Below are 25,147 nucleotides of genomic sequence, written 5' to 3'. Positions count from 1 at the left end.
AATTTCACAAGCACTCCACTGTAGGCTTCCGCAAAATCTGCCAATCAGGAAAAAGTGGGCATTAATGGGGCGGGCTTTAAGAGCCAGGAGCTGTTCGGGGAGATGCTGGACAGGGGGAGCTGCATAGCAGACTCTGGGGCAGTATAAATATGTATTTTGTTTAACTATGAATCAACAAAACTCTATTGGACCCCAGAATAAAAACACACGACTTAAAATAAACACAATGCCGCTTTTACACAGTCTTGACAGTGTTTTGAACGCAGTGGGCGTTGTGTTTTTGAACGCACCCTCGTTTCATTTTCAAGAGACACAGCCGGGCTTTCTGGTGACGTTTATGTGGGGAAGTCCAGTGTCGCGGTGCTGCGTTGACCTGAAAACAAGACACACTCCAGTTACACCTTTCTACTGCACACGGCTCATGACACTTCCATAGAAACCACAGGTAAGTGTCAAAAAGCGCCGAGAAGCCTTCATATTCTAACGCAAGGAAGCTAATAACCGGCTCCGTCTATTTCCTAGTAGGGCTACCGTTGGCTGGCTGGCTGGCTGGCTGGCTATGCTGTTAGCTAGCTGCTTGTTTGTTGACAAATATGAAAAACAAATGTGTATCTTGTTGTCTGGTATATTGAGTTGGGTATGTCTTGTCTATGAGTAGGCAGCCCACTTGTGTCACACTGCCACAAAACGTCAGTGGTAGCGTTTTTCCTGCTAAATCATCGCGCTGACATTAGCCTAGCAGCCATTCCAGTATGTAGCCCTGCCCCTGTGTTTGATAGGTTTATGTGATAATCCAAACAGCGCAGTCACTTAATAAACTGACAGGGTCTGCTGTGTTTCTGTCGCGTGACTCAAATATAATTCCCACACTCCGGTACAGGCTGCGTGAACAACAATGGAGAGACCTCCCTTCAGGCAGAACCAGAACTTGGGGGACTGGGAACTGAAAGAGAGGCTGGGCATGGGAGGCTTTGCCCATGTTTACCTCTATCAGCATATGGTGAGTGTCCAGCCAGGAGAGTTCCTAACCCTATACGTAACTTAGGAAAGGAGGATATGGGTGCTGGAAATTGAAATGGCCTGTTTTGAAGTAATCACCACCTGCTTTTCCTTGACTGTATTTGTATAATAATGTGATGTCTGCTGTCTGTTTTGCAGCAAACACACGAAAAACTGGCTATAAAAATGTGTCGCCTGGAGCTTACACCAAGGAATAGGGACAGATGGGGCAGAGAGATCCAGATCATGAAAAAGTTGGTATTTATTTTTTGTTATTTTCCTTCCTTAGTGGCTTTTATTTAAACGTGTCACATCTGTATGTAACACTTCTTAGTGTCATAAAGGTGACACAAAAGTGCCATTTGAATCAAGTTCAGCTTTCTTGTTACCTGGCTTGACAAAACCTGAAAACCCAGTCAGAGATAATGAAGATCGCAGTGATGATTTAGCCAGAATAAATTTCATTCCTCTTGACCAATGAAGCGATGGCTACTAAAGTCAGATGTTGTTAGATGAGTGTGGGATAAAGATCTAGAAAGAATACTAAAAATAAAGTGGCAAAATGCATCACTGGTTGTGCAAATAGGACAAGAGAGAAGTTAATATATATTACCCCAGTTGTGGATAAATGGCACTGCTCCCAAGAGGCAAGGGAAGTAAACCCTGGCAGAATATCTAGAATGGGGTTTTGGCCCTCCTGCATTCTGGTGTATCTCCAGTTGTTCTGACTATGTCCTACACTGGATCCAGGGTGGGCTCATCCGAGACAGTGAGGCGCTCACATCCTTACTTTAATCCAAGTCACTTGCAAATCATGACTACCAAGCCTGACCTGTGGAGTGTCTGCAAGAGCCTTTCTTTGCGCACATATTTCTAATGTGCACTTTAGGTCTTAGAAGGTTAAAAACACATTATTGCAAAATGAGGGTGTTCATAACAGTCACGGCTGTTGTGGAAATTATTTTATTTTGTGTCAACATTAAAGTAAAATAGAATAATCTGTGTTCTTGAATTGTAAAACAGATGTATGAGCAGATGTTTATAAAGCATAAAAATATATTTATGCATTATCTCCATCATCAAATAAATACATGCTATTTTTTTTCAGTGATGTCAATGAAATACAGCTCAGCAAGTTGCATACTAATACTCTAAAACTAATCTGTATCATACTCATCATATTGAAAATTGGAAAATCTGTGAAAATGTGGTGCTGTAAGCTGAGTTTTAAACCGAAACTCAAGGGTATATGTTCAGCTTATAACCATAGTGAGCATTGTTACCATGGTGATCTAACCAGGTAAAAAGAGAGCCAGCTTTGCGACAGTGAACGCGACACACCTTGCAAAGCTGGCTGGACTAATTTTTTGGCTTCCATATCAGGTTATGCTCAAAGTTTTGGTGTATAATTCACTTTAAGCACCACATTTTGTCTGATTCATGTAATTGCAGTACGCTCCAAGTGTGATACAGATTCTTTGCTGAGGATCACCTTTTGGATATGAAACCTGCTAAGCTGGTTTTCGTTAACACTGCAGGATGAAGGTGTGCAGTATTTACAGCAGCTCAAGCTGTGCATCAAAGGAATTTAAATGTATTGTGTTGTTGATGTAGCCTGATCCTTATTTGCTTCCAAGTCTGTTTTACACTGAAGGAATTACAGCTAACAAAGCAAAGACAGGAAGATGTTAAAGGCAGGATTAGAGTAGAGTACATCAGAGGGACAGCTCAGGTTGAGCAGTTTGAAGACAAAGTTAGAGGCGAGGCTGAGATGGATTGGACATGTGCAGAGGAGGGATAGAGGATATATTGGAAAAAAGGATGTTGAAGGTGGAGCTGCCAGGCAGGAGGAAAAGAGCAAGACCACAGAGAGATATGGATGTAATGAAGGAAGACGTGCAGACGGTTGGTGTGAGAGAAAAAGATGAGGGATAGTTTTAGATAGAGACAGATGATCTGCTGTGTCGATCCCTAATGGGAGCAGCCGAAAGAAGAAGAGTGCAGATTGAAAAATTAATAAGTCTGCTTTTAGGATATTTATTACCAAGAATATTAAATCATTTGAGATGTCCGCTTTGATCTGGCAACAAACAAAAGTGATTCAACCCTCATCTGACATCTCCATGGTGATAATGTGCTTATATTAGCCTAACTAATCTGTAGCTGGAGCAATCTGGAGCTGAAGGAAGTTTTACACAAGGAAATGGTGAATGACGTTAGACTTAACAAGCAGACAGCATGACACAATGTGTGAACAGATAAAATTAAGTTTGCACTAGAGCTTTCTTTCCTTGTTCCTTGTTGTGGGCCTTCTGAGAACTCTGGCTTTATACAGTGTGATCTTCTTCACAGTTATTGGTAGTTATTAATCAATTTGTGAAACCCACAGGCTTGCAGATGCAAGAATGAGTTGCACTGTTATGCAGACAGTGGATGACTGTGCAGAAGTCTGTCTGGATGTCTTTAAAAAGTAATGTGGTTCCATATCTCTCACTCAGGTTAAATCATATCAATATCGTGACAGCCCAGGAGGTCCCAGAGGAGGTGGAGCCCATAGCCTTAAATGATCTTCCACTGCTGGCCATGGAGTACTGCTCCAGAGGAGACCTGAGGAAGGTGAGGGGGGGGGGGTCATTTAGATGGGATTGATATTATTTGGAGAGTTTAGAAATCAGAAAAAATATGCAGCAGACTTTGCCAGAGAGCTGTAATATTTTCTGTCCAATGATAGTTTTGTGGGGAGTCATGGGTGCACAGCGAACAAGCTTTTAGTAGGAAATTCAGCGTGCTTTCTGTGGCTCCAGTGTGACAAAATGTGAATAAATTCAGGCTAAAAGTAAGGATCAGAAGCCTTTATTGGTATGTGGATTTAAGTCACTGACCAGGGTCATATTTCACAAGCCCTGACCACAACTCAAAATATAATGAAAAAAAAAAATGTTTAAAGATAACAAAGGCAACAGATTAATGAGAAACAGTGAGCAAGACCAGAGCCTGGCACCTATAAAAGAGGATGATAAACAGGTGTGTGAGGCAGGTAGTGTTTGGAGTGTGGTCCCGCTCCTGAATTTCACATAAAGTAAAATCAAAAGTGTGAAATATAGAGGCCACTGCACACAGTGACCAATATATAGAAGGTAATATATGGAGTGATAGTGTGAAGTTAGCTGATGTTATCTATATAGCACTTTTCAACAAGATTGTTTAAAGTGAGTTATATAAGACATACATTTCATTAAGTACACACACAAAGATAAATAGAATTTGAAAATAAGCACATCATATCAGACTTCTTAATTTCAGAACATTTCTCACCCTTTGGTCACATGTTCTAAAAAATACCGCAGCTCTGATAGGATTTCTTTTTCCTGATTTGCAGGTGCTGAGCAAACCTGAAAACTGTTGCGGTCTGAAAGAAAGTGAAGTGCTTTCATTACTTAATGATGTTGGTATGTGCATTGTTCGGCTTATTCATTCAGACATTTCTTCTTTTAACATGTCATTGGCTTTGATTAAGTCTGACTTCTGCTCCAGGATCCGGTATCCAGTATCTCCATGAAAACAAGATCATACACAGAGATCTTAAACCGGAAAACATTGTGCTACAAGACATCAACGGGAAGGTAAACCAGCTACTCTTCCCTTTTTTTGACTGCTCTGTTTGACTACTTCTTCTTTCAGCTGCTCTCTTTAAGAGTCGCCACTGAAGATCTGCCTCCATATCATCTTTAGCATCTTCTCCTGTCACACCAACCCTCTACATGTCCTCCTTCACCACATCCATGAATCTTGTCTGACGTCCTCCTCTTTTCCTCCTGCCTGGCAGCTCCATCTTCAGGATCCTTTATCCAATATATCTACTATCCCTTGTCAGCCTTGCCTCTCAAACTCTGAGCTGTCCTCTGATGTACTTGTTTCTAATCCTGTCTATCCTGGTCGCTCTTAACATCTTCGCCTCGCCCTCTTGTCTTTTTGTCAGTGTCACAGTCTTGAGACATCACAGCAGGTCTCACTACCATCTTGTAAACAAACCCTCCCTGACACCCATCTCCACCCACTCCATTCTCTTCTTCACCTCTCTTGTGCACTGTGTGTTTTTCTTGGATGGTTGACCCCAGGTATTTAAACTCCTCTACCTTCACTATCTTTGCTCCTTGTATGTCCACATTAAGACCCGTCTCCCTCTCATTCACAGCCCGCTCTGTTTGACTGCTCATCTGAAATATATTCTTTTTTTAATTTATTTTTTTATTCTGCAGTTGGTTCACAAGATTATCGACTTGGGCTATGCTAAAGACCTGGACCAGGGGAGTCTGTGCACTTCATTCGTTGGCACACTTCAGTACCTGGTAAACACTTAAAGCAAACATTTATTTATCCTCAGATAGTGTATGTTATGTGCTATGTGTTATAGTAATTATAGATTTTAAATCCTTGACTTTACTTTCTACCTTTTTATAGAAATGACTGAACAGGGTCATTCTGAAAAATCAATCTGTGCCTCCCACCTCACCTCTTTATAGGCAGCTTGATTTCTGTAATAACATCAGTATATTGATCTCGAGACACTAGCTCTATAATTTTAGGCCCTTTGATTTGCTGAAAGAATTGTGAAAAACCTTTTTAGGACTAAAAGTTTTTTAATAAATTAAAAATGTGAACACCTGTATTGTTTTTTTTTTTTCAGCTCATAGCCACGGGCTACATTCAGGAGTGTTAAATAATTGAATATGACTATATCAGAAAATTATCTTGACTTAGAACACATCATGGCTAGAAGACAAGCCTGTAGGTGAAAAAGCAGACCTGTCATATGATGTAACTTGTTGACCAACCACATGGTGATATAACCCTTAAAAAACTCATTTTTCTCCAGTGAACTATCAGAAAACATAACATACATCCAGGGTGGCAATGCTCGTCTCTTGTCTGTGTCATAAACATTGAATTGGTGCAGTTTTCTTACAGATATGATGGCATCTCATGATACTGATGCTCAAAGGTGGCTATGGAAAAAAAACCAAGATTGTAGCATTATAGATTGTGATACTTGGATCAGATGTTAACCTGATATAGTGGCAGTTTATTTATTTTATTTTTTATTTATATTTTTACATCTTGTTTCTTTCTCTGAAAAAGATGTCATGAAGGCTCAAAAAGTAAAAAGTAAAAACTAATAAAAATGGTAACATTTCAACTCACCCCTACGTACAAAGTCAGCCTGTAACTCTGAAATAATATTGAGGGTGTAAATACAAAAGATAACACTTTGGATGGCTTCATTAAATACATAAAAATGACTGTATTAATATATATATTAAAAAAAATAGCCAATTTGCAGGTTCTGGGCTCCACTACAGTTTACCTGGATGAGTGGCTGACCCACGGCTGCTGCAGGGCCGTGGATTCACGTTGAGATCATTTCTTGTGGGTCATTCCTTCCACCCTTTTCTACTTTCCTGTCGACTCTACTGTCACATAAAGGATGGAAATGCCAAATAAGTCTTTAAAAAAGATCACTTCGTGTTTTATGAAAACACGAAACACTGTTGTTGTTTTTTTTCCTCTCTCCAGGCTCCTGAGCTCTTTGAGAATAAACCGTACACTGTGACTGTGGACTATTGGAGCTTCGGAACAATGATCTTCGAGTGCAGTTGCGGTTTCCGTCCATTCCTACACAACCTCCAACCTGTGCAGTGGTAAGTTGATCCTAGTCTGTGTCACTAATGTATGCGCTACTGGAAATTAGATGAGTCAGATGTCTGAGTAGAGTATGCAGGAGCCCAGCTCTGTTCTCACGTCAGATTTTATTCTACATCACATGTTTGTGCTTTAATTCGACTGAGGTACATTGAGAACTGCATCTTCTAAGTACTTCTAGTACTTTGTATTGAAAGAATTTGGTATTGATCCTTTCTGATCTTGTCTTCAGGGCCAGCAAAGTGAGGAATAAAGGTCCAAAAGACATCATGGCAGTAGAAGAACTAAACGGAGAAGTCAAGTTCTCCACACATCTCCCCTACCCCAACAATCTCAGCAGGTCAGCTGCAATCATTTTTACTGAGACATTTCCTTATTTTATTGAGCTGTTTGTCTCCTGTGAGGACAAATTAGTTTCTTCATGGTGTTGTGCTATAGTAATTTAAATGGAACGCAAAATAGCCGAGAGCATGTGAACTGTGGTTGTTGTTAATTACCCTCCCTGAAGACCTGTTTTAAATGTTTTAACCGGTTTTGTACAGGACGCTGTTGGAGCCGATGGAGGCGCTGCTTCAGCTGATGTTAAAGTGGGATCCAGTGCACAGAGGAGGCCAAGTGAACCATGAAACCAAGAAACCCCTGTGCTTTGAACTCCTTGATCAGATACTGATTATGAAGGTGAGGCACTGGAAGAGCTGGCTCTTCAGTCAGTAATTTGCAATGACACGCAGTGCCCTAGAAAGTTTTAGTGTTTTATTTTTCTCATCTTAAAATTATAAAGACAAGAAATACTAAAGCTGCCACCGAAGCTTTCACTACTTTTAGGCATTTTACTGCTAATCTCACTGGACTGATTGTAGCGTTTGTATGTTTGGTGGGCCAATCTGAAAGAAAGAAGCTGTGCACCATCATTGTCACTCATACAGGAATTATTGTCATCTATTTTTCTTTTTAAGATTTATTATAAATCGAAATTCTTTTTATTGTTATGCTCTCTGTTTGCATTTGTTCCACACGTCACATTCAACATGGGTCACCTGTACGTAACTTAACGGTCACCACCCACACGGCAGGTTTTTGCAGTTTACACAAACACAGGTAAAATCCAAAGTGACATTTAAAGGAGGCCTAAACATGCTAAGAGATACGCAGCGTTTTTTAAAAATCTGTCACATTTTTTTCTGTTTTGTTAGTATCAGAAATAATTTTAAAACTAAACAATATTGATTATTGATGATGTTTCAAATTCCAGAAAAACTTATTATAGATATAGAAGTACAAGTCATGTTCAAAGGTTATTTAGTCATTTGAATATGTTTTATAGGTCTTTACAGATTTGTGGCGATAAATGTTGATAGTAAAGCTTGCAAACTTGTGATGTACATATTTAGACCCATACTTGAGGACTCGGATCTTCTTGGGATTAACTCTATGCCAACCTTTTTTAAGGGAGTTTGGTCTGGAAACTTCTGTTGTCTTGTTAGAAATATTGAAATAGAAACCTTGATTGTTTGTTTGTTTTTTAGCCAATGGGGAAATGTTTGTTTTTGTTTTTCTGTGCTCAGGATTACCCATATTTTTATATACCCATCCTTTACTTTCTCCCACTTAGTGTCTCAGTTCCTGTAATAGGGAAAAACTGACTTAGGAACAGTATTGATGAGGTGATGCAGAGTCTGTACATTGTCCTTCACAAACGTCATTATAAACTGTGCAGGTAGATAAACCAGACCAGAGGATTTCACTTGTTCTGGTTTCCTTCTCGCTACTCTACCGTAAATATGTGATTAGTGATGGGCTGCTTCTACGCAAAGGAGCTCCAGGCCTCATTCACAGTGACCACTGGGTTCTTGTTCAGTTTGGTTTTGCAACAAAATCTCGAATGTTTCAGTGCTGTGGAGATTTTATATTCTTCCCCATATCTGACACAATCCTGTAATCCCACCTCATTTAAAAGCATCTTCTCTGTGACATAACAGAGGCCAAAAGTCTCAGTGGAGTAATGCTGTCAAAACACAAGCACACACATGTATTGTACTGTTTGTGTAGCAATTCTCCAAATCCATGTTCTGGTTTCTTTTGTCTTCTTGTGGGAAAGTGGTGTAAGTGTGTTGGGATGAGTGAGGGTTGTTAATAAGAATTCCAGTATTTCCAGTTTATGCTACACATTAGAGCTTTCACCAAACATAACATTTAACAACTTGAAATCTTTATAAAAATGAACTGGCTGGCCTCGGCTGTCACAGCCCTCCCCATCTGCCAGTTTTTAGTAATAAATTAATTCCAGCTCTTTGGTGAGGCAGCAGTTAATCAATATTAAGAATAATTAGATTCTTGCAGCCCTCTGCTGGCCCATGTACCGCGATACATACTGCAGAAAATGATAGATCACGAAGTAGTTTAGTTTATACTGACGGGTTTTCTGTTTTCAGGTCGTCCACATCCTGAACATGACCACAGCGCAGGTCCACTCCTTCCAGCTAACTCCTGACGAGAGTCTCCACAGTCTGCAGAAGCGCATCGAAGCTGAGACCAAGATCGAGGTGGTGAACCAGGAACTGCTGCAGGAGACGGGAGTGTCACTGGACCCCAGGAAGCCCGCTGCACAGTGTGTCCTGGATGGAGTGGTGCGTTGATTTAACCACTGTTTAGATGAATGAAAGGATTTTAAATCTAAAATCACACGTGATGATGTACAATAACTTATTATTAAAATAATCATACATAACAGCTTTGAGTTTTTTGATGAATTAAAAAATCATCATCATCTTCATCTTGTTATCCAAGGAGCTAAAGTTGCAGCTTATTGGCGGTGTTCCTCACTGATTGTTATCCCTGGCCATGCTGTCTTTATATTTTGGGATACATCCATTGGCCTGATCCTGTCTCTCCTACATCGGGTGTCCGTGACAAAGGGCCGTGTTGTCCATCTGTTCACTTAATTTTATGTAGCTGTGTTTTATCTGTGCACCAACAGCAGTACCAGTGGTGGAGGGTCACTAAACTGAAAGTATTTCAGGCCTGTGACACCAGTGGCTTTACCAAAGTTTTTTTTTATTAAATAAATAAATAATCCATACGATCACAGCAACATGAATATATAAATATCACATGATGTAGTCTTGAATCACTGTGGGGTTTGCTAGGGTTTTGTTTACGTCACTATATGACACCTATAAGTGTCTGCTTCAGCACCTGTAAATCAGTTCGATCTGTCACAAATCACAGGGCTGAAAATCTTGATTGTTTGTTTTACCCATGCATGATTACGTTCTGTTACCTGCAAAAAGAAGAAGCAAAAAACAACCTGTGCTATGTTTTGGTTTGCTTATTGGAGCATATACAACATCAAGCAACGGTGTTTAGAAAAATCTACATCTATCAATAATCATGACTCATTTTCCTCTAACTGCATCTATTCTGAGAGACTTGAAGTCACTCTCTTGAGTTGTAAAAACACTACTTGAGATCTTTGTAATGGTTTTCTTTCCTCCTGTGTAGAGAGGGTGGGACAGCTACATTGTCTACCTGTTTGATAAGAGCATCACCAAGTACACCGGCCCCTTCAGTGCCAGACGTCTGCCTGAGAAAGTCAACACCATTGGTGAGTTCATATGAAGTGACTCCAGTTTCTGAAATGAAAAGGACTGTTACATGACAGTGTTGGCTCTCTTCTGCTCTGTATAAAAACTTTCATGGTTTTTATTTTCCCAGTGCAAGATGCCAAGACGCAGCTGCCTTTGGTGGTGATGAAGAAGGTGTGGGGTGAAGCTGTGAGCTACATCTGTGGCCTGAAAGACGACTACAGCAGACTTTTCCAGGGGCAGAGAGCTGCCATGTGAGTCCCATAACAATCGTGTGTGATGTGCTTTAGCCCAGATCATGGTTTACAATGTGAATCCATGACAGGATTCAGAAATAACATCAGCTTTGTGCGTCTGTGCTATTTAAATATTAAACAGTGTAAGTTGAGCTTTTTCATTAAGAGTGTTTTATGTTACATCCTAGCAGCGTACAACCAGATGTTGTGGTTTTGGTGAAGAATAGTTATTGTCAAACACAGAAATAAAACGACCGATATTAGTTTCATATCAAATTAATAATATTAGTTTTTCTTTTCTGAGGAGGAAATAATACTCTGTGTTTGCTACGGATGAAAAGACACCATACTACATCAGTATCAGTAGTGCATCAGTAGCTCTGTTTATATTAGACTTTAATTTTAGTTCATAATTTTAAACAATTATGTTCAGCACCAGCCAGAACAAAAAAGCAGAAGCAGAAGAACTGAAAGTGGTATAAGGGTACTGTGCGTGAACGTGTGAGTGGACCATTAATGGTTGCATCCAGATTCCTTTTACTCTTGCATAATCCACTTCTGTACGTGCTGTGTGAGGTATTGGTTGACTCTTGGTTCCTTGTTTCTCTCAATGTGGCTACTATGTTGGTTTTTCAGTGCACGTGAGCCTACTGCCGTTTGGGCCACATGTTGCTCCCGTCTGTCGGTGGTTGCCCTCAAAGGATGGGCCGTACGGTCAAAATTATGGTTTTTATGTGGTGTTTTTTTATTATTATTTAAATTGAGTTCCAAGAAATCTCCTTTAAAAAGATATTTTTGTGGACTAAGTTATGAAGTAATCCTAATTACTAATCAAGATTAACCAAAATAAAATAGATTATGATTTCTGCTCTTATCCAGCAGCACACTTACACAGGCTTTAGATACCTGCATTATTTTCTGAGTGTGGACAAAGTGTAGAAATGGAGCAGGAAAGAAATTAACTTCCTGGTGACTCATGTGTACAAAAAGCCAACTGTTATTAGGCTGACATCATTGTTTTGAAATGTGACACACCAACATTTATGAAAGAAAGTGATAAGGCGCTGGGCACCGAGTCTCAGCACGGTGGCTCACTTAAAACGGGTTCAAAACTGAAACCGGTTCTCAATTCTGTTTATGCTATTTAAATCATTTCTCTTTGTTACACTCACGACTTCTGCTTAGTAGCTAGGAATCCCAGCATCTCCTTATTTATCTGCAAGTTTTTGTAAACAAAAAAAAAACATTTAATAGTTTTAGTAATTGCATTTGTTGGTCCAGGTTTTATTATTTTTACCTCGAAGCCTTAAAGTTGAGCCCTGAAGAAACCCATCTAAACATTTTCTGTAAATTTTATTCCAACATTTAACTGTTGGTTGAATATTTAGAGCAATGATTTAGTTGTCAGCTGAATATAGTTGTAGTGTCGTACACACCCTTCAGCTCTGCTTATTTTCCAGTGTAATTCTTCCTGAGTCCTAGTTTGAATTCAACTTTCTGTTGTGTTGCTCCTCACACTCTGGTGCTTGTGACTGTTGCTCCTCTGGAAGCTTTAGCTGTGGCTGGACTGTCAGCCTGTCTTCTTCAGTCCTCCGCCTTCCTCTTGGAGCTTTCTGATTTTACCATCTCCTCCTTCCCCCTCAAGGTTGAGCCTCCTCCGCTACAACACCAACCTGACCAGGTGTAAAAACAGCATGTTCGGCTTCTCGCAGCAGCTCAAAGCTAAGCTGGATTTCTTCAAGAGTAGCATCCAATATGACTTGGAAAAATACAGCGATCAGATGCATTATGGCATATGTGAGTGTTTGCTGGCAGCTGTTTGCTCTTTGTTTCAGTAAACATGTTGTAGGGTGCTCGGTGAGCTCACATTTGTCTGATTTGTCCAAAGCCTCAGAAAAGATGCTGAAAGCCTGGCAGGAGAACGAAGAAAGAGCTGCAGCTTTTGCTCAGGTAACTCATCTCTTAAAAATAAGATACAGACTGGTAGTTGCTAACCAGCTAGTCCAGGCTCTTTCATGTTTTTTGTTTTTTCCTACTGGTTTACTGCAGTAGGTTTACCAGGTTGCTCTCATTTTGGACTGCAGCTGGTGAGAGTAGTTCTTCTGGTTCCAAAGTCACTTCTTAGGTGATCCCCTGACCTACAGTGAGGGCTGCAGACCAGAACAAGGACTACCTTCACCTACTGCAGTCCAAGATGGTGGAGTTGATGTTCATCTGCAGGATCACAGTCACTGAGGAGGCTCAGTTCGAAGCACTTTGCTAATGAAAACATTTGCCTGGATAAATGTATTAAATTCAGTTTAATAAAGAACACGTGTAGGAATCACTGTGATGTTTACCAGTGCAAAGGCTTCCAAAAGCAGCCTTTGGTTGATCCGTTGTCTGTCCTGCAGGTGGCAGAGGTGAGCCATTTGGATGATGAGATCATGGCTCTGCACTCTGAGATAGTAGAACTACAGAGGAGCCCATATGCCCGACGCCAAGGAGACAAGATGGAGCAGCTGTGAGTATTAAAAGGGTTTAACCTGAGATGATTTAATCTGTGGACATTTATCAAATCCCACATTTCACCTAATTTAAAAGACATAAGTAACAGTCACTTGTTGGCCTTTGATTCTTTTTGGTTGGTGTGCATAATGGTGTCTACAGATGATTTTGACACTTTGGTTGTCCCCGCTTCACCTGAGGAAATGACCGGACGGTGCCAAAAACAATCCTACATCATGAATACATTTACATGCACACTAAATATTTCAAATATGACACACACTTTGACTGTATACTGATGTACTTTGAATGTTTGCAACATGCTTTGGACTTGTGTACAGAGCACATGGAAATGCATCTAAATTTGACTCCCGGCTTCTTGCCTGTTTACAGTCCACTCAGTCACCAGTTTGTAAGGATGGTTGTGTGGTGTGCATAAATGTCATGATGGAGAATTTTTCCAGAAGGTTTCCAGCTCTGTTTGGACGAACAAACAGATGTATAACATTGAGGGAAGAAAAAACCTTCCTTCATGACTAAGAGGTCGAGATCGCAACAAATAAATGTGGGACAAAGAGGACAATTGTGTGAAAGAATATGGGACACATTACTAATGCTGAAAGGCATTTAACACGTGAAGGACAAATATGTTTTATTTCAGTGCGATGCTCCCAATTGCCTTACCACAGTGATCATAAAGGAAACTGACATCTATATTTAATTATACAGAAATCTTCATATTTTTATGTGTTCTCCTTTTTTTTCCCCAGTAACTTTTTTAACGTGTTTACTCCGATTTTTTTGTCTCTAAAAATCCTCTATCAACATGCACGTTTGTTTCTGAGCTGTGCGCTTATAACTGACGAAATAACTGGGGAAAAACAAAAGCCCTGCATACGTTCATTACCTTTATCTAGTTAGTGGAAGTTTCCCGGTCTTTGTCATTGCGGCAACTTTTATTCGTTTTATTTCGTTTTAGGAAGTTTTAGTCATTCCACAAAAGTTTGTGTAAAGCTTGTGACTTTATACTAGCTTGGAATTTCCTCATAGGCAGCAAAAGACGGTGACGTGTTAATCTAAACGAACCCCATGATGACAGTATTTCCTAACAGCAATGTATTAAAAGTCAGACTATTTACAAGCAAATTTTTACGTCTGCGTTAAATCTGTACTGTAGGTATATTGTAACCACAACCTGTTCTAATGTCCTGTGCTATAACTTACACTGTAACCTTACATCCACCTTCGTAGAGATGTAACCACATGTTGCATCTCTAAAGAGAGAAAATGCACATCTACATGCAGAAATGACAAAGGATCACTTTACAAAGACTCTGTAGCGATTCAAAGCAGTATAAATTAAAGTTTTGACTTTAGATCACTGTGTAAGTTCTCAGTCATCACCATGGTAATTTAAGGACTTCTTTTATTTCTCCTTTAAATAAATCCAGTCGCTTTTCTTTCCAAGCTCCTTAGACTTCAGAGTTTTAGAGCCAGTCATGATGTGAGACTTTATCTCAGTAAAAAAAGCTGTGCTGACTCATATAAAGGGGGCACGTGAGCTCCACGGTCTACACCCAAGTCCAGTAAAAGAAAACACTAATAAACTTGGACTGTGGAGAAAAAGCATGCAGGCACAGGGAAAATGTGTAAACAGCACTTAAAAAGGCAAGAAGGTGAAGAATGAGAAGCTGACCAGGAAGTTTGAGTCACGAACCTTCTTGCTGTGAGGCAACTTTAGACCACTAACCACGCCACCATGAGCTTGGCAGATTTTTGTCAGTGAAAAAGTTCATTTACTTTGAGATCTTGAGAACACGCGCAGAGAAAAGGTACAGCAAACAGTTCGATGTTGACTGACCATCAGCTGGCGGACGTTTCTCTACGGTTGGAAAAATGCCTCCAAAATAAAAGCTTTGCTGATGCGAAGACACTAAGCTTGTCACATCAAAATTTATAAAGATGAGGTCGGGAGCAGAGAGGCAGTGTTTAAAATTGGCTTAAAATCTTTTATTTATACTAAAAATAAACAAATAAATTAATTAAAACAGGTTAACCCGGAGATAACATCATCATTTCAACCATGTTCAGCCAAACATAAAGTGAAGTTTATGCAGGACTACAAAGTCTGTAGCAACGTTAATGAGAATACATGTCAGGTGATGTAAATGGAGGCAAATCCCCATCCACAGCTCAAATATCCAACTTCAGTGAAAAATCCACTTCATGCTGTGTCATCAAAGCCTGCCACCTCAGAATCTCTCACAGAGTGGACTCTCCTGACTCAGTGGGAATAAGCATGAAGTCCTAGGATTTCATTTATTTTCCTCCAAGCCCTCTCATTGTCTTTTCCTTCTGTACATGAGTGTAATCGTGTCTGTAGATTCTCCAGACGCCATTGCTGATAATAAACGAAGGCCAAGCTTGTTGGCTCCATTTGTGGACAGAGCTGTGTTATTCGAATTTTTTTTATAAGATAGTAGCAGGGAAAAGGAAAAAGGAGATTGCTTTGGAGAAAAGTGAGTGAAATTATTGCATTTTGTGGTAACTGCTGAAAATATGTGACTGTAACTTGATTCCAGCCGTTGGTTGTACTCCTCCTTGTTCTCCTGTCGACTGTGGGAAGGAAATATTTGTGTGTTTTGAACACATTTGGTCTGAACGCACGTTAGGAAGTACCAGATGCAGTAACGAGCCCCAGCTGAACTCTAACTGGGGTCATTGCAGTTATGTGCAGCTGTGCACAGTGAAAGCTTAAAGTGCCCCTTCTTTAAAAAATGTGTTTTCACCAGGTTAGCCTTGGCTCTGTGGGAAAGTTTCTGATCCTGGTGTTGACTGTTGACAGTAGAGACATAATGATGGGCTCGGTGCTCTTCCTCTTTTTAGTAACATAGGGTCTAAAGACCCGGTTCACCACAGCCTCGCTGTCCTCCTTCAGTAAATGATACAGCAGAAACCCCCATGTAGGCCAGACCTCAACATATCACCAAGTTAATAAAGAAACATAATCGCAGTGAAGATAAGGGATGTGGCTGAAGTTTCATACAGCTTAATGAAGTGCTGAAGTGCTGGTGTAACCTCACCTGGATGTATGCATCTTGCTTCACTCCACAGGGAAAAGACTTTGCTCTACATTTTAGTCGATCAAACTAGTTTGCTGTTGGGTAAAAGTTTACTACTTTTTCTTTTGTAAATCCTGTGAATTGCTGTCACGTCATGCACTGGATTGAAAGCGTGCCACTTTAAATTAAAAACCGTCCTTGGTGCTGCTGTGAAAGTTCTGACCAGTGCCTGTCTTCAACACATATGGAGAGGATACCAGTGGTGTTTTTAAACATGCAACTTCAGAGAGTAATCTGATCATGAGCTTAGCTTCAGAATTCAAAGAAGAACATTTTAATGTGATAAAATAATTTTTTGCAGGGAAGAAAAGGCAATCGAACTTTACAAGCAACTGAAGATGAAATGCAAAGGTAAGAAACGTTGAATGGATCATTTAAAACTCTGAAATCAGAAGAGAAATTAATCCATTCTTTAAACTGAGGTGTTGTTTAAACTCCCCCCCCCCACCCCCTTTGGTTAGTACCTGACTCTGATGTGAGCTGCGACAGCTCTGAGATGGTGAAGGCCATCATCCAGACAGTCCAGAACCAAGACAAAGTCCTCAAAGATCTGTTCACACACCTCAGGTGAGGGTCCACCCATGCTTGACAGTTTGATTTCACCCTGAGCTTTACACCTCTGATTACTGTTAATTATCTGTGGTCTCATACACTTTTATTTGTTCTTAAGTGCCACGGTACTAGTAATGCATATTTGTAGTACTTTTTTATTTTTTATTTTATTTTTTTAACCTATCTCGAGGAACTTATATGTTCTCTCAGGGCAGGTTAATGCTGAATCCACAGGTTCAGATGTTTTCCTACTCATCTCCATCCACATGAAAATGCAAATAACAGTATCAAGTGCCGCCAAAGCAAAAGGTGACACTATAACCCCAATTCATAGATTCATGTTGACCAGTCAAAAGCCTGCAAACAACAACACAGTGCACACCCTTGATATTGCAAGAAAAGTCTTCATGTTCCTCGCCCACAAGTAAGCACAGAAATAGAGATTATAGAAATCTTGACCCTGGAAGGAGTTTATCTAAAGTTCAGTGACATGAAATAATGTTTATGTGTAGATGAAAATCCTGTGTATGTGAGGACAGGGCCTAGATTAACCCACTGATTTATAAAGAAGTGACGGCTCTTAAACACATAAAACGTCTGCTGGTATTAAGGAAAGTTTAAGCTGCAGACTTTACCCCCTGAATTTTCAGTTACTCCCTCCCTGCTGAGGAGGAAACTTTTGGAGCATAAATTACTCCAGAACTTGAATCCATCCCCGGTGTGAGGTCTACACTGAGTCTGTCTAAAGAGTCACAGTGACGGTGGAAAACAACATTTGTTTTCCCTGATTTGTCTCACCCCAACAGTAAAATCCTGATCAGCAAACAGAAGATCATTGACTTGTTTCCCCGGATTGACAAAACTCTGGAGAACATCAAGGACGCTGACAACACCGTGATGCAGATGCAGATCAAGAGACAGAGGGAGTTCTGGCACTTACTTAAGATCGCCTGCGTGAGTAAATCTACATCAGTCGTTAGCAGCCCGGTCTACTTTTTCCAAGTTTGTGACTTCATTTGTCTTTGAAATGTAGTGTGGGGCATGATGCAAAGAAGTGGGGGAAGTTGTGTAACTGCTGGATAAAACTATTTATGTACAACTAAGAATAAAATGTCATCAGCTTTTCTCTGATTCTACAGAATATCAGAAGTTTTGTCTGATCAGCATCCAGCTCAGATAAATTTAGTGTACTGGTGTATAAGAAAAGAAAAAAGGAAGTCCTCTAATTGCTGGAGCTGGATCCTGGTAATATCCTGGAATAGGTTAAGTTCACTTATTCATTTTCTGATTCCCTTTTCTGCAGTTGTCAGACCCAGTGGTGGTGAGCTTTGTTGTACTTTCTGTGATCTCCTCAGACTCAGCTGCTATAAAGTACCAAACACAGAGTGAGCGGTAGGGTGTGCCGCCTGCATTCCTGCTGTAGGAGAGGGGAGGCGTGTTTTTTACTGCTGCCTGTAACGGTGTGTTTCTGTCTCTCCTTCAGGCTCAGAACTCGTCACGGAGCTCGATAGCAGCCAGTCCCGAGTCGTCCAACCTGCTGCAGGTTTCTCAGTGGTCCCAGTCGGCACAGCCCGTCAGCTCCCCGCACCCCCTGACCTCCCTACCAGGGCCAAATGACAGGTAACGTCCACTCAGCCGTGTTGGGACTGGGGTCAGCTCTACAAGTGAGATGTTCACACTCCTTTAACATAGAATTCAGCAGAAGCACCTTCAGCATTGATAACAGCTGGTAGTTTATTTCACTTGGTGCCAAATTACTAAGGAAGTGTCGACACGGTGAGGTACCTGTTTGTGAATGTGGATGTGTATATGTGAATAAAAACAGCTTAGTAATTTCCTGTTCATATACAGGAAATCTCACATAAAACAAAAGACTTCACAGACATCTTCCTCTCTCGACAAATGGTCATGATTTGACTCACTCAGCCAAATTGTTGAGTGGTCTGACGGGCTGATTGTTGAGCCACAGCTGGACTCGGTCGGTCTCAAACTGAGAAGAGAACGATACAAACAGCTTTGTTCCAGTAGCTATTAATCATATCTTTCATTTCCTACATGATGTTGGTATGTTTTCCTCATTATGTCTCATATTGTTGTCTGATTTTTTTATTTTTTATTTTTTTAACTGCATTTGAGGATGGATGACTCGCTGAGTGCAGGTCATATCTGCCCATGGGTACAGCTAAAGTAACCTGAAGCTAACCAGCTGTGGTGCTGGAGCTTGAATCAATGCAGTCGATCAGATCGCCATGTCCAAAGTGAACGTGTGAATCCTTCCTAACTGGTGCATCAACTCCCTGTTGATGTTCCAGAGAGACTGAAGCTTTATTCAGTCTCTCTTACCAGTTGCTGGCTGGTTGGGGGTCATGGTTGTTTCAGGTCTTTAAGCCCTATGAACTGTTTATTAATGGATCGTTTTGGCACTTATTTGGCACACCAGGTCATTTTGAAGCGTTGGAAAAGCTCTAAAAACGCGACACTCTAAAGGTTGTGACTAGCTGTGCAATGCAACAGAAGATTCCCAGGAGTTAAGACGCCACAGGCAATCTTTGTTCCTGTCATATGTCTGTCACAGTTCCAGGAATGACTCGTGTGTCATGAAATCCCTCCATCCTTCTTTTTTTTCCTTCTGCTTTTAAAGTTTGGGCTTGTTGGCAGCTGACTAAGCATGTATTCCTGCCAGAGGTTCTTTTCCCCAGCAACATTTTCCAATTCCACCTGGGGCGATCCTGAGTTATTCCTAGGTCTACCTTTATTAGAGGTCTGAGGTCTCCACCCAGCTGGCTTTTCCCAGATAATCTTCAAAGAAAGATGAAGAATGATTCAAATGACCCACATGACTCAAAAAACAGAGCTGCAGCACCTGCCAGACCTGGGAGGAGAGCTCACCAGCAGGGAGCTGTACAAGCTGGACTGCAGGCAAAAGCTGGACTTAGTTTTTGGGACCTGGAATATGCACAATAATTGAGTCATAATAGTTTTGTTTTTATGAAGCATTAAAAAAGACGCATGCCTGAGGAAGATCCTGTGCATTGGAGCATTGCATTTGGAAAAGTGTTTTCAGAATGCTCGTAGTTGGTACATTATCTTTTTCATTTTTCTAAATATTATTTCAGCCTGTTCTCTTCATTACATTTCCAGCCTGTGTTAGCTAAACTGTTAGTATAATAATAACTGTGCACATGACTGAAGCATGAACATACTGCCATATATATAGTTTGTAGGCCAGTGCTTTGTGTTTTGCCCTTGGGCGTTCTTCTTTCTGTTGCAAGATAGTAAACACATTGTGCATATGAAGGAGGCGTCATGTGACTGAATTGTGTCTGAATTGTGTGCGTTTCCTTCAGTGATGCTGCCCCACGACTCCTGCAGGAGAACCAGAAGTACCTCAGTCAGCTGACCAGCCTGATGCAGGAAGCTGCTGACGAACAGGCCAACAGCATAGTGGTGAGTTTGCTGCTTTTTATCTGCTGCTTTTAAGGTTTGTTTGTTATTGGAGAGGGCTGCATTTAAATCAGCCATAAAGTCTTAATTTATTTTTATTTTCCCTTTGGGAAACTAGACGCACTAGGCGTCTCCTATCTGCATCTGTGAAGGACCTGAGGCCTGTCAGCATGTCTTTAATCTCATTTAGGAGAACAGGACAGGACCTCGCTGTTCTTTTTTTTTTTTTTTTTTTTTTTTTATTTATTTTTTAAGTCTTGTCATGAAGGAAGGAACTTTTTGTTTCTTTTAAGCTTGCAGATGTGATAAGAAAACAGAATCACACAGAGTTTTCAGTTTCCTGTATATTATATAGTAATATTTATTAGCGTGATAAATATATATTATACATTTTGAATTATATTTTTATCAGTTATTAAAGATGATGACAAGCTAACACTTTATAATAACCAACATTTAAAAACAAATCATAGTTAAATTGATAGTTATTTAAACGGTAGGGATGCTATTAATCATATTTATTCATGTCTTCATGTTTTAGTTATATATTGAGTTATCCTAGCTGATAATCAATTATTTGAGGCTGTTCTCATTACCAAGTACTGCTGTTCATTCGAAGCCATAATGCTTGATTTATACTCATAAATCTGACATTTGACTCCAAAATTTGATCAATACTTTAATAACGTCTTTCAGTAAAAGTCACTTTTGTTCCAAGCTCATCACAAACAGCTCAGTTTGAGCACAACATGATGCACTTCACCAGGTGTTCTTCCGTTCTTCACTGGTCTTCACGTCACACCAGGAGCATTTTGGAAGCAGGGGTCTTTTATTTTGAAATTCTCTCTGTAGTTTCTGTATGCATCTTGAGATCTGAGGTTATTTTCCAGAGATGCAGTACAGAACGCTGCTTCTGAAACGCACCGCAGTGCACCAGGTGGAAGCCGGTCATGGTCATGAATGCGTGCAGTGAGCCGTGCATTTCACGGGGTCACTCTAAACAGCACTCTCAACACAGTACTGCAAGTTATGCTTCAGGTTTCCTTTAGCGTCAGTTCCATGAAACACATGTAGCGTTTATAGTCCGACTGGTCTCACGCCTAACCGTGAGAATGCACGGGGCACCGCTGGGTCGCATTTCAGCTCTGACGCAGGCGCTGAAGCTTATCCCGCCAACTCGCATTAATGCCGGCAATTCTAACTAATGTGCTGCCGCGTGTTTCAGAAACACTCCAGTGGCAGCTTCTCAACAGAAGTTGTTTGAAGTTCAATAGAGCAGGTCACACAGAGAAAAGCTTTTCAAAATAAAAGACCTCACTCTAAAATGCTCCAGGTGTGATCTGAAGCCTTGCAACAATTGGGACAGAGCACACCCAACATGGTGCATCTCTCTTTAAAGTTGCCACTTCCAACTTATGTTAGCAGTGATTTTTTTTTTTAACCATTTTTAGTAAAGTTTTATCAAAGACTGTAGATGATTGTTGTAAAGTCAAAATGTTAGACCATTAATTGTTAACAAATATTAGGTTTTTAATTATAATAATATTTAACTGTAAACTAAGGTGTCATATTATCTTTTATTAATGATGATTGTTGTGAAGCGTTATCAAAACTCTGTAAAATGAGACTGTTTGCAACTAACATCCAAAACTTATTAAAAACTCAGAAATTAAGATATATTTGCACTTCAGCACGTTACATATTCTCGGTTGTCTTTTACTAACGCCTCCATTTCCATCTTTCAAGGACCAAGACTGGAGCTGGACGAAATACGAAACTTTAACAACAAAACTAAAAAAGCAAAATTCGTAAAGTCCACCTTCCACCCCCCGCCTGAGTAACACTAAGGACTGTGAGCTGATAACGCGGCTGAGCGGCGTCTAACAGTACAGTAGTACAGTTTGTACATGGACTCGGGATTTTCTCGTGAAAACGACTTTCCTGCTCATCTTTAAAGAAAAAAAAAAAAAAAGCTGAGTTCACGCATGCTCAGCGGCGTCTGTCTCCTCCCATCGTCTCACATGGTGGAAGGTTTGATTATTGAGCTTGTTTTTTATGACAAAACAATGAAGCTGTCTCTCTCTCTCTTCTTTTCTTTATGCTGCACAATATTCATCACACTTTGGTTTTTACTATCACTGCAAAAATGGAGCAAACTATAGCACCACATTTGAGGGCTTGACGTGGATCAGTCAGGTGGGAGAGCATTCGACAGGAACGTGGGAACTCGTTTGACCTCGTGGCATGAACGGGAAACGCAGGAAGGTGTCGGGGGTCGCTGGAAGGCGGGTGTGGGGAGGAAATAAGAATCAAGCAAAGAGCACTTTGATACTCCCATGTGTCCTCTCTGTGAAGAGGTGAAACGTTCCCAGCTGCCAAAAATGTTGCAGAATTTAAAGCGAGCAGAAACTGTCAGCGTCGGTTTGATTGATTTACTAGAAACGTTTGAGGGCGCGTGTTGAATTCTCTGTATGTACGTTTTTAAAAAACAAGTGTTACAGGCAGAAATCCCATGGCTGGCCATTATGTTAATACGATGTGTATATTGTATGTGTGTCTTTTTAACCGTCATGGATGTAAGGCGGGGTTTTCTCGTCTCGTTCGGGTGCAAATAATGTACGCTAAATTCATAGTCGTGCAGAGCTGAAACGATCAGTCCGTAGTTTCCACAGAAATCTGAGTAATCCTGTAATCAATTCTGCATCAAGACGAGCAGGTGGTGGGGCTCGTGTTCAGACTGTGCCGTAAAACCACTGCAGAAGAAGAGGACGGGGTTAGGAGACCAGAGGGCTGCAGGGCGGAGGCAGATTTAATGGGACGGTGAAGGATGGCGAGGCTTGCTTTGTGCTGCACGCATGAGCTGCTCCAGAGGAAGTTCTTTTCAGATTTTCAGATTAAAATGTAAATCTAAAAGTGCACGTTTCCAAAGAGCAATTTATATCGACGAGGTTACCTGCCGAGCTGCATGTCAGTAAAGTTCGCACAGGAACCTTTGCACATTTAGTCACCGTTGCAGAAAATAAATTGCATATTCATGATGATTAAGAATAAATAGCACGATTTACACTTGGCCGACCTCCCACTTTAAGATGATCTGGGCCGTCTTCAGCACAGCGGCCGTGTTTGCATCTCTGAGTGAAATTGCCGTTATTCCTCCAAATCAGTGAACACGTTTAATTTTCTGCAAAAGCCTCGTGATGCCCGTCTGTCTGGGAGTTTAGGTTTTCTCGAGTCCAGTGAAAGCTCGGTTAACAAAAACATGAAAAATCTTTTTCACTGCAGATCTGATATCTTTGTCTCCCTGTCAAGGCTGAAAACAAATATTTTGTGCACATCATGATTTATTGGGTAATTCTGCTCATCTTATTATGGATTTGAAAGATCTGAAAGTCTAAAACCTTGTTGGTGTATTTTTGACAGATTAAAGTCAAATTATTTATTCAAAAGAAAATAAATCAAGTGTTTCTGATCTCTCTGAGATGATAATTTATCTTTTTCTTTATCAAATACGGCCAAAAAGAAAACCATCTCAAATGTCAGTGCCGTTTTTGAACAGTTTTATATTCAGACTTTTTATTAAGAGAGATTTTTAAGGATTCTCAATGAGTGATAGTCAGTGATAACAAATGTGCCATCCACCAGAGTCTGTCATTCAAAAAATGAGGAAATGTAAAACAAATGAGTAATCTTACCCTCTTATCCGGCTCAGGCTTGCAGGGGTGAGTGTGGAAATCATTTCCTCTATTTTTAAATAATTGCATGTGTAAAGCTCAAGCCTTCACTGAGTCACATCGCACACCTCAACACGTTTATCAGGTAAAGAAAACAGGATCCAGGTTCAATTTTATTTCATTAGCCGTCGGCTCAGTGGGATAGTCTGATGCTCTGCGTCCCACCAGTTGGACCCACTCCACAGTTTGAGAACCAAAAGGTAAAACTGGTGTAAACAGAACCAGAGCTGCTCTTACTTTCATTCGTTCCTGTAGGAGGTCACGACTGAAGTTACTGACAGTGAGAAAGTTACATTTGGAGCCTTTCAGTGATAACAAATAATGTCATCTGCCAGAGTCTGTCATTCAGGAAATGAGGAAATAAAAACAAATCGGATGCATTTAGTTTGTTTGGATTGTCTGCGAGTCTCAGCTCGAGTTTTCCCCTCATAACAATCAATCTGTCAAAAATTAGGGGTTTTTGTCCTTATTTTTTAAAAGTCCAGAATTGATTCATCCATGAGTAAAGCAGTGATTATTATAATGTTACACGGTATATTGATGGTGCTGAAGAAACGCTTCCTGTTTCTCCGCTTTCTCAGATCTGAGTAACAGGAAGCCGAGAACGTCTCGGGCTAATTTGCTTGAAAAACAAATAAAGACTAGCCGGCTAATCGTTTCAGCTCTCACCACAAACACGAGTCGTTTCTCTCTGACATCCCATAATGACAGGAATGCAACAACGTTGGTGCAACGCGGTCGGGCTTCCTCTAATCGGAGCGATCGAACCCGTGAGCGATGGGTTGAATGTGCTGTACGTCGTGTTTCTTTGGGCCAGAGAGAGAAATGAACTTTCTTGTATTTATGAAGTTAAAGTGCAATGGCTAAAATAATATTTTCTTTTTGTTTTGTATTTAAATAACTCCGTTTGTTTCTTTCCATTTGAGTTTTGTTTCCGTCTGCTGGTTTAAGTATGTTCACTTTTTAGAAATGTAATTGTATGAAGATCAAATGTTTACCTGGAAATAAAATAAATCACTTTGGCACGATTCCTGTGTCGATGCTTCTTTCAGTTACTCGGTGAGGAAAAGCTGGAGCCCGGCCAAACACTTGATTGCGGGCTGAACCCAACATAACAAGAAGGTTGTTATTTCCATCTGCGGTAGTTTATATTTGTTTGGGTTTGTCTCAGCTCCTCTGCCTCGCACTCTTGCAGAGGTTTATAATTTCATCCAATTTGTGGTTTAATCTGATCTATTCAGTTCAACTTTATAGCGCCAAATCACAACAGCACTGCTCTCAAGACACTTTGA

The 25,147-nt window shown here is 40.5% G+C and overlaps 1 protein-coding gene across 1 annotated transcript; it reads left to right on the top strand.

The window, feature by feature from the left end:
• Window positions 1-110: 110 nt before the first annotated feature.
• On the top strand, window positions 111-24,883 carry LOC146568935 (inhibitor of nuclear factor kappa-B kinase subunit alpha-like). Its single transcript, XM_085285330.1, has 22 exons — window positions 111-445; window positions 881-1,000; window positions 1,159-1,253; window positions 3,498-3,615; window positions 4,379-4,448; window positions 4,534-4,622; window positions 5,259-5,348; window positions 6,574-6,698; window positions 6,932-7,039; window positions 7,242-7,377; window positions 9,132-9,326; window positions 10,201-10,303; window positions 10,414-10,537; window positions 12,165-12,316; window positions 12,408-12,469; window positions 12,913-13,022; window positions 16,430-16,479; window positions 16,590-16,695; window positions 17,487-17,634; window positions 18,164-18,300; window positions 20,028-20,127; window positions 21,871-24,883. Exons 2-22 carry the CDS (start codon window positions 896-898, stop codon window positions 21,934-21,936), a joined length of 2,289 nt encoding a protein of 762 aa, XP_085141456.1. The 5' UTR covers window positions 111-445; window positions 881-895; the 3' UTR covers window positions 21,937-24,883.
• Window positions 24,884-25,147: the final 264 nt, after the last annotated feature.

Source organism: Mchenga conophoros, linkage group LG8, assembly GCF_057382185.1.
Source record: "Mchenga conophoros isolate Kocher_MC1m ecotype Shallow Benthic linkage group LG8, M_conophoros_male_GT1.1, whole genome shotgun sequence".
NCBI lineage: Eukaryota > Metazoa > Chordata > Actinopteri > Cichliformes > Cichlidae > Mchenga > Mchenga conophoros.
This window is presented reverse-complemented; position numbering and strand designations above follow the sequence as displayed.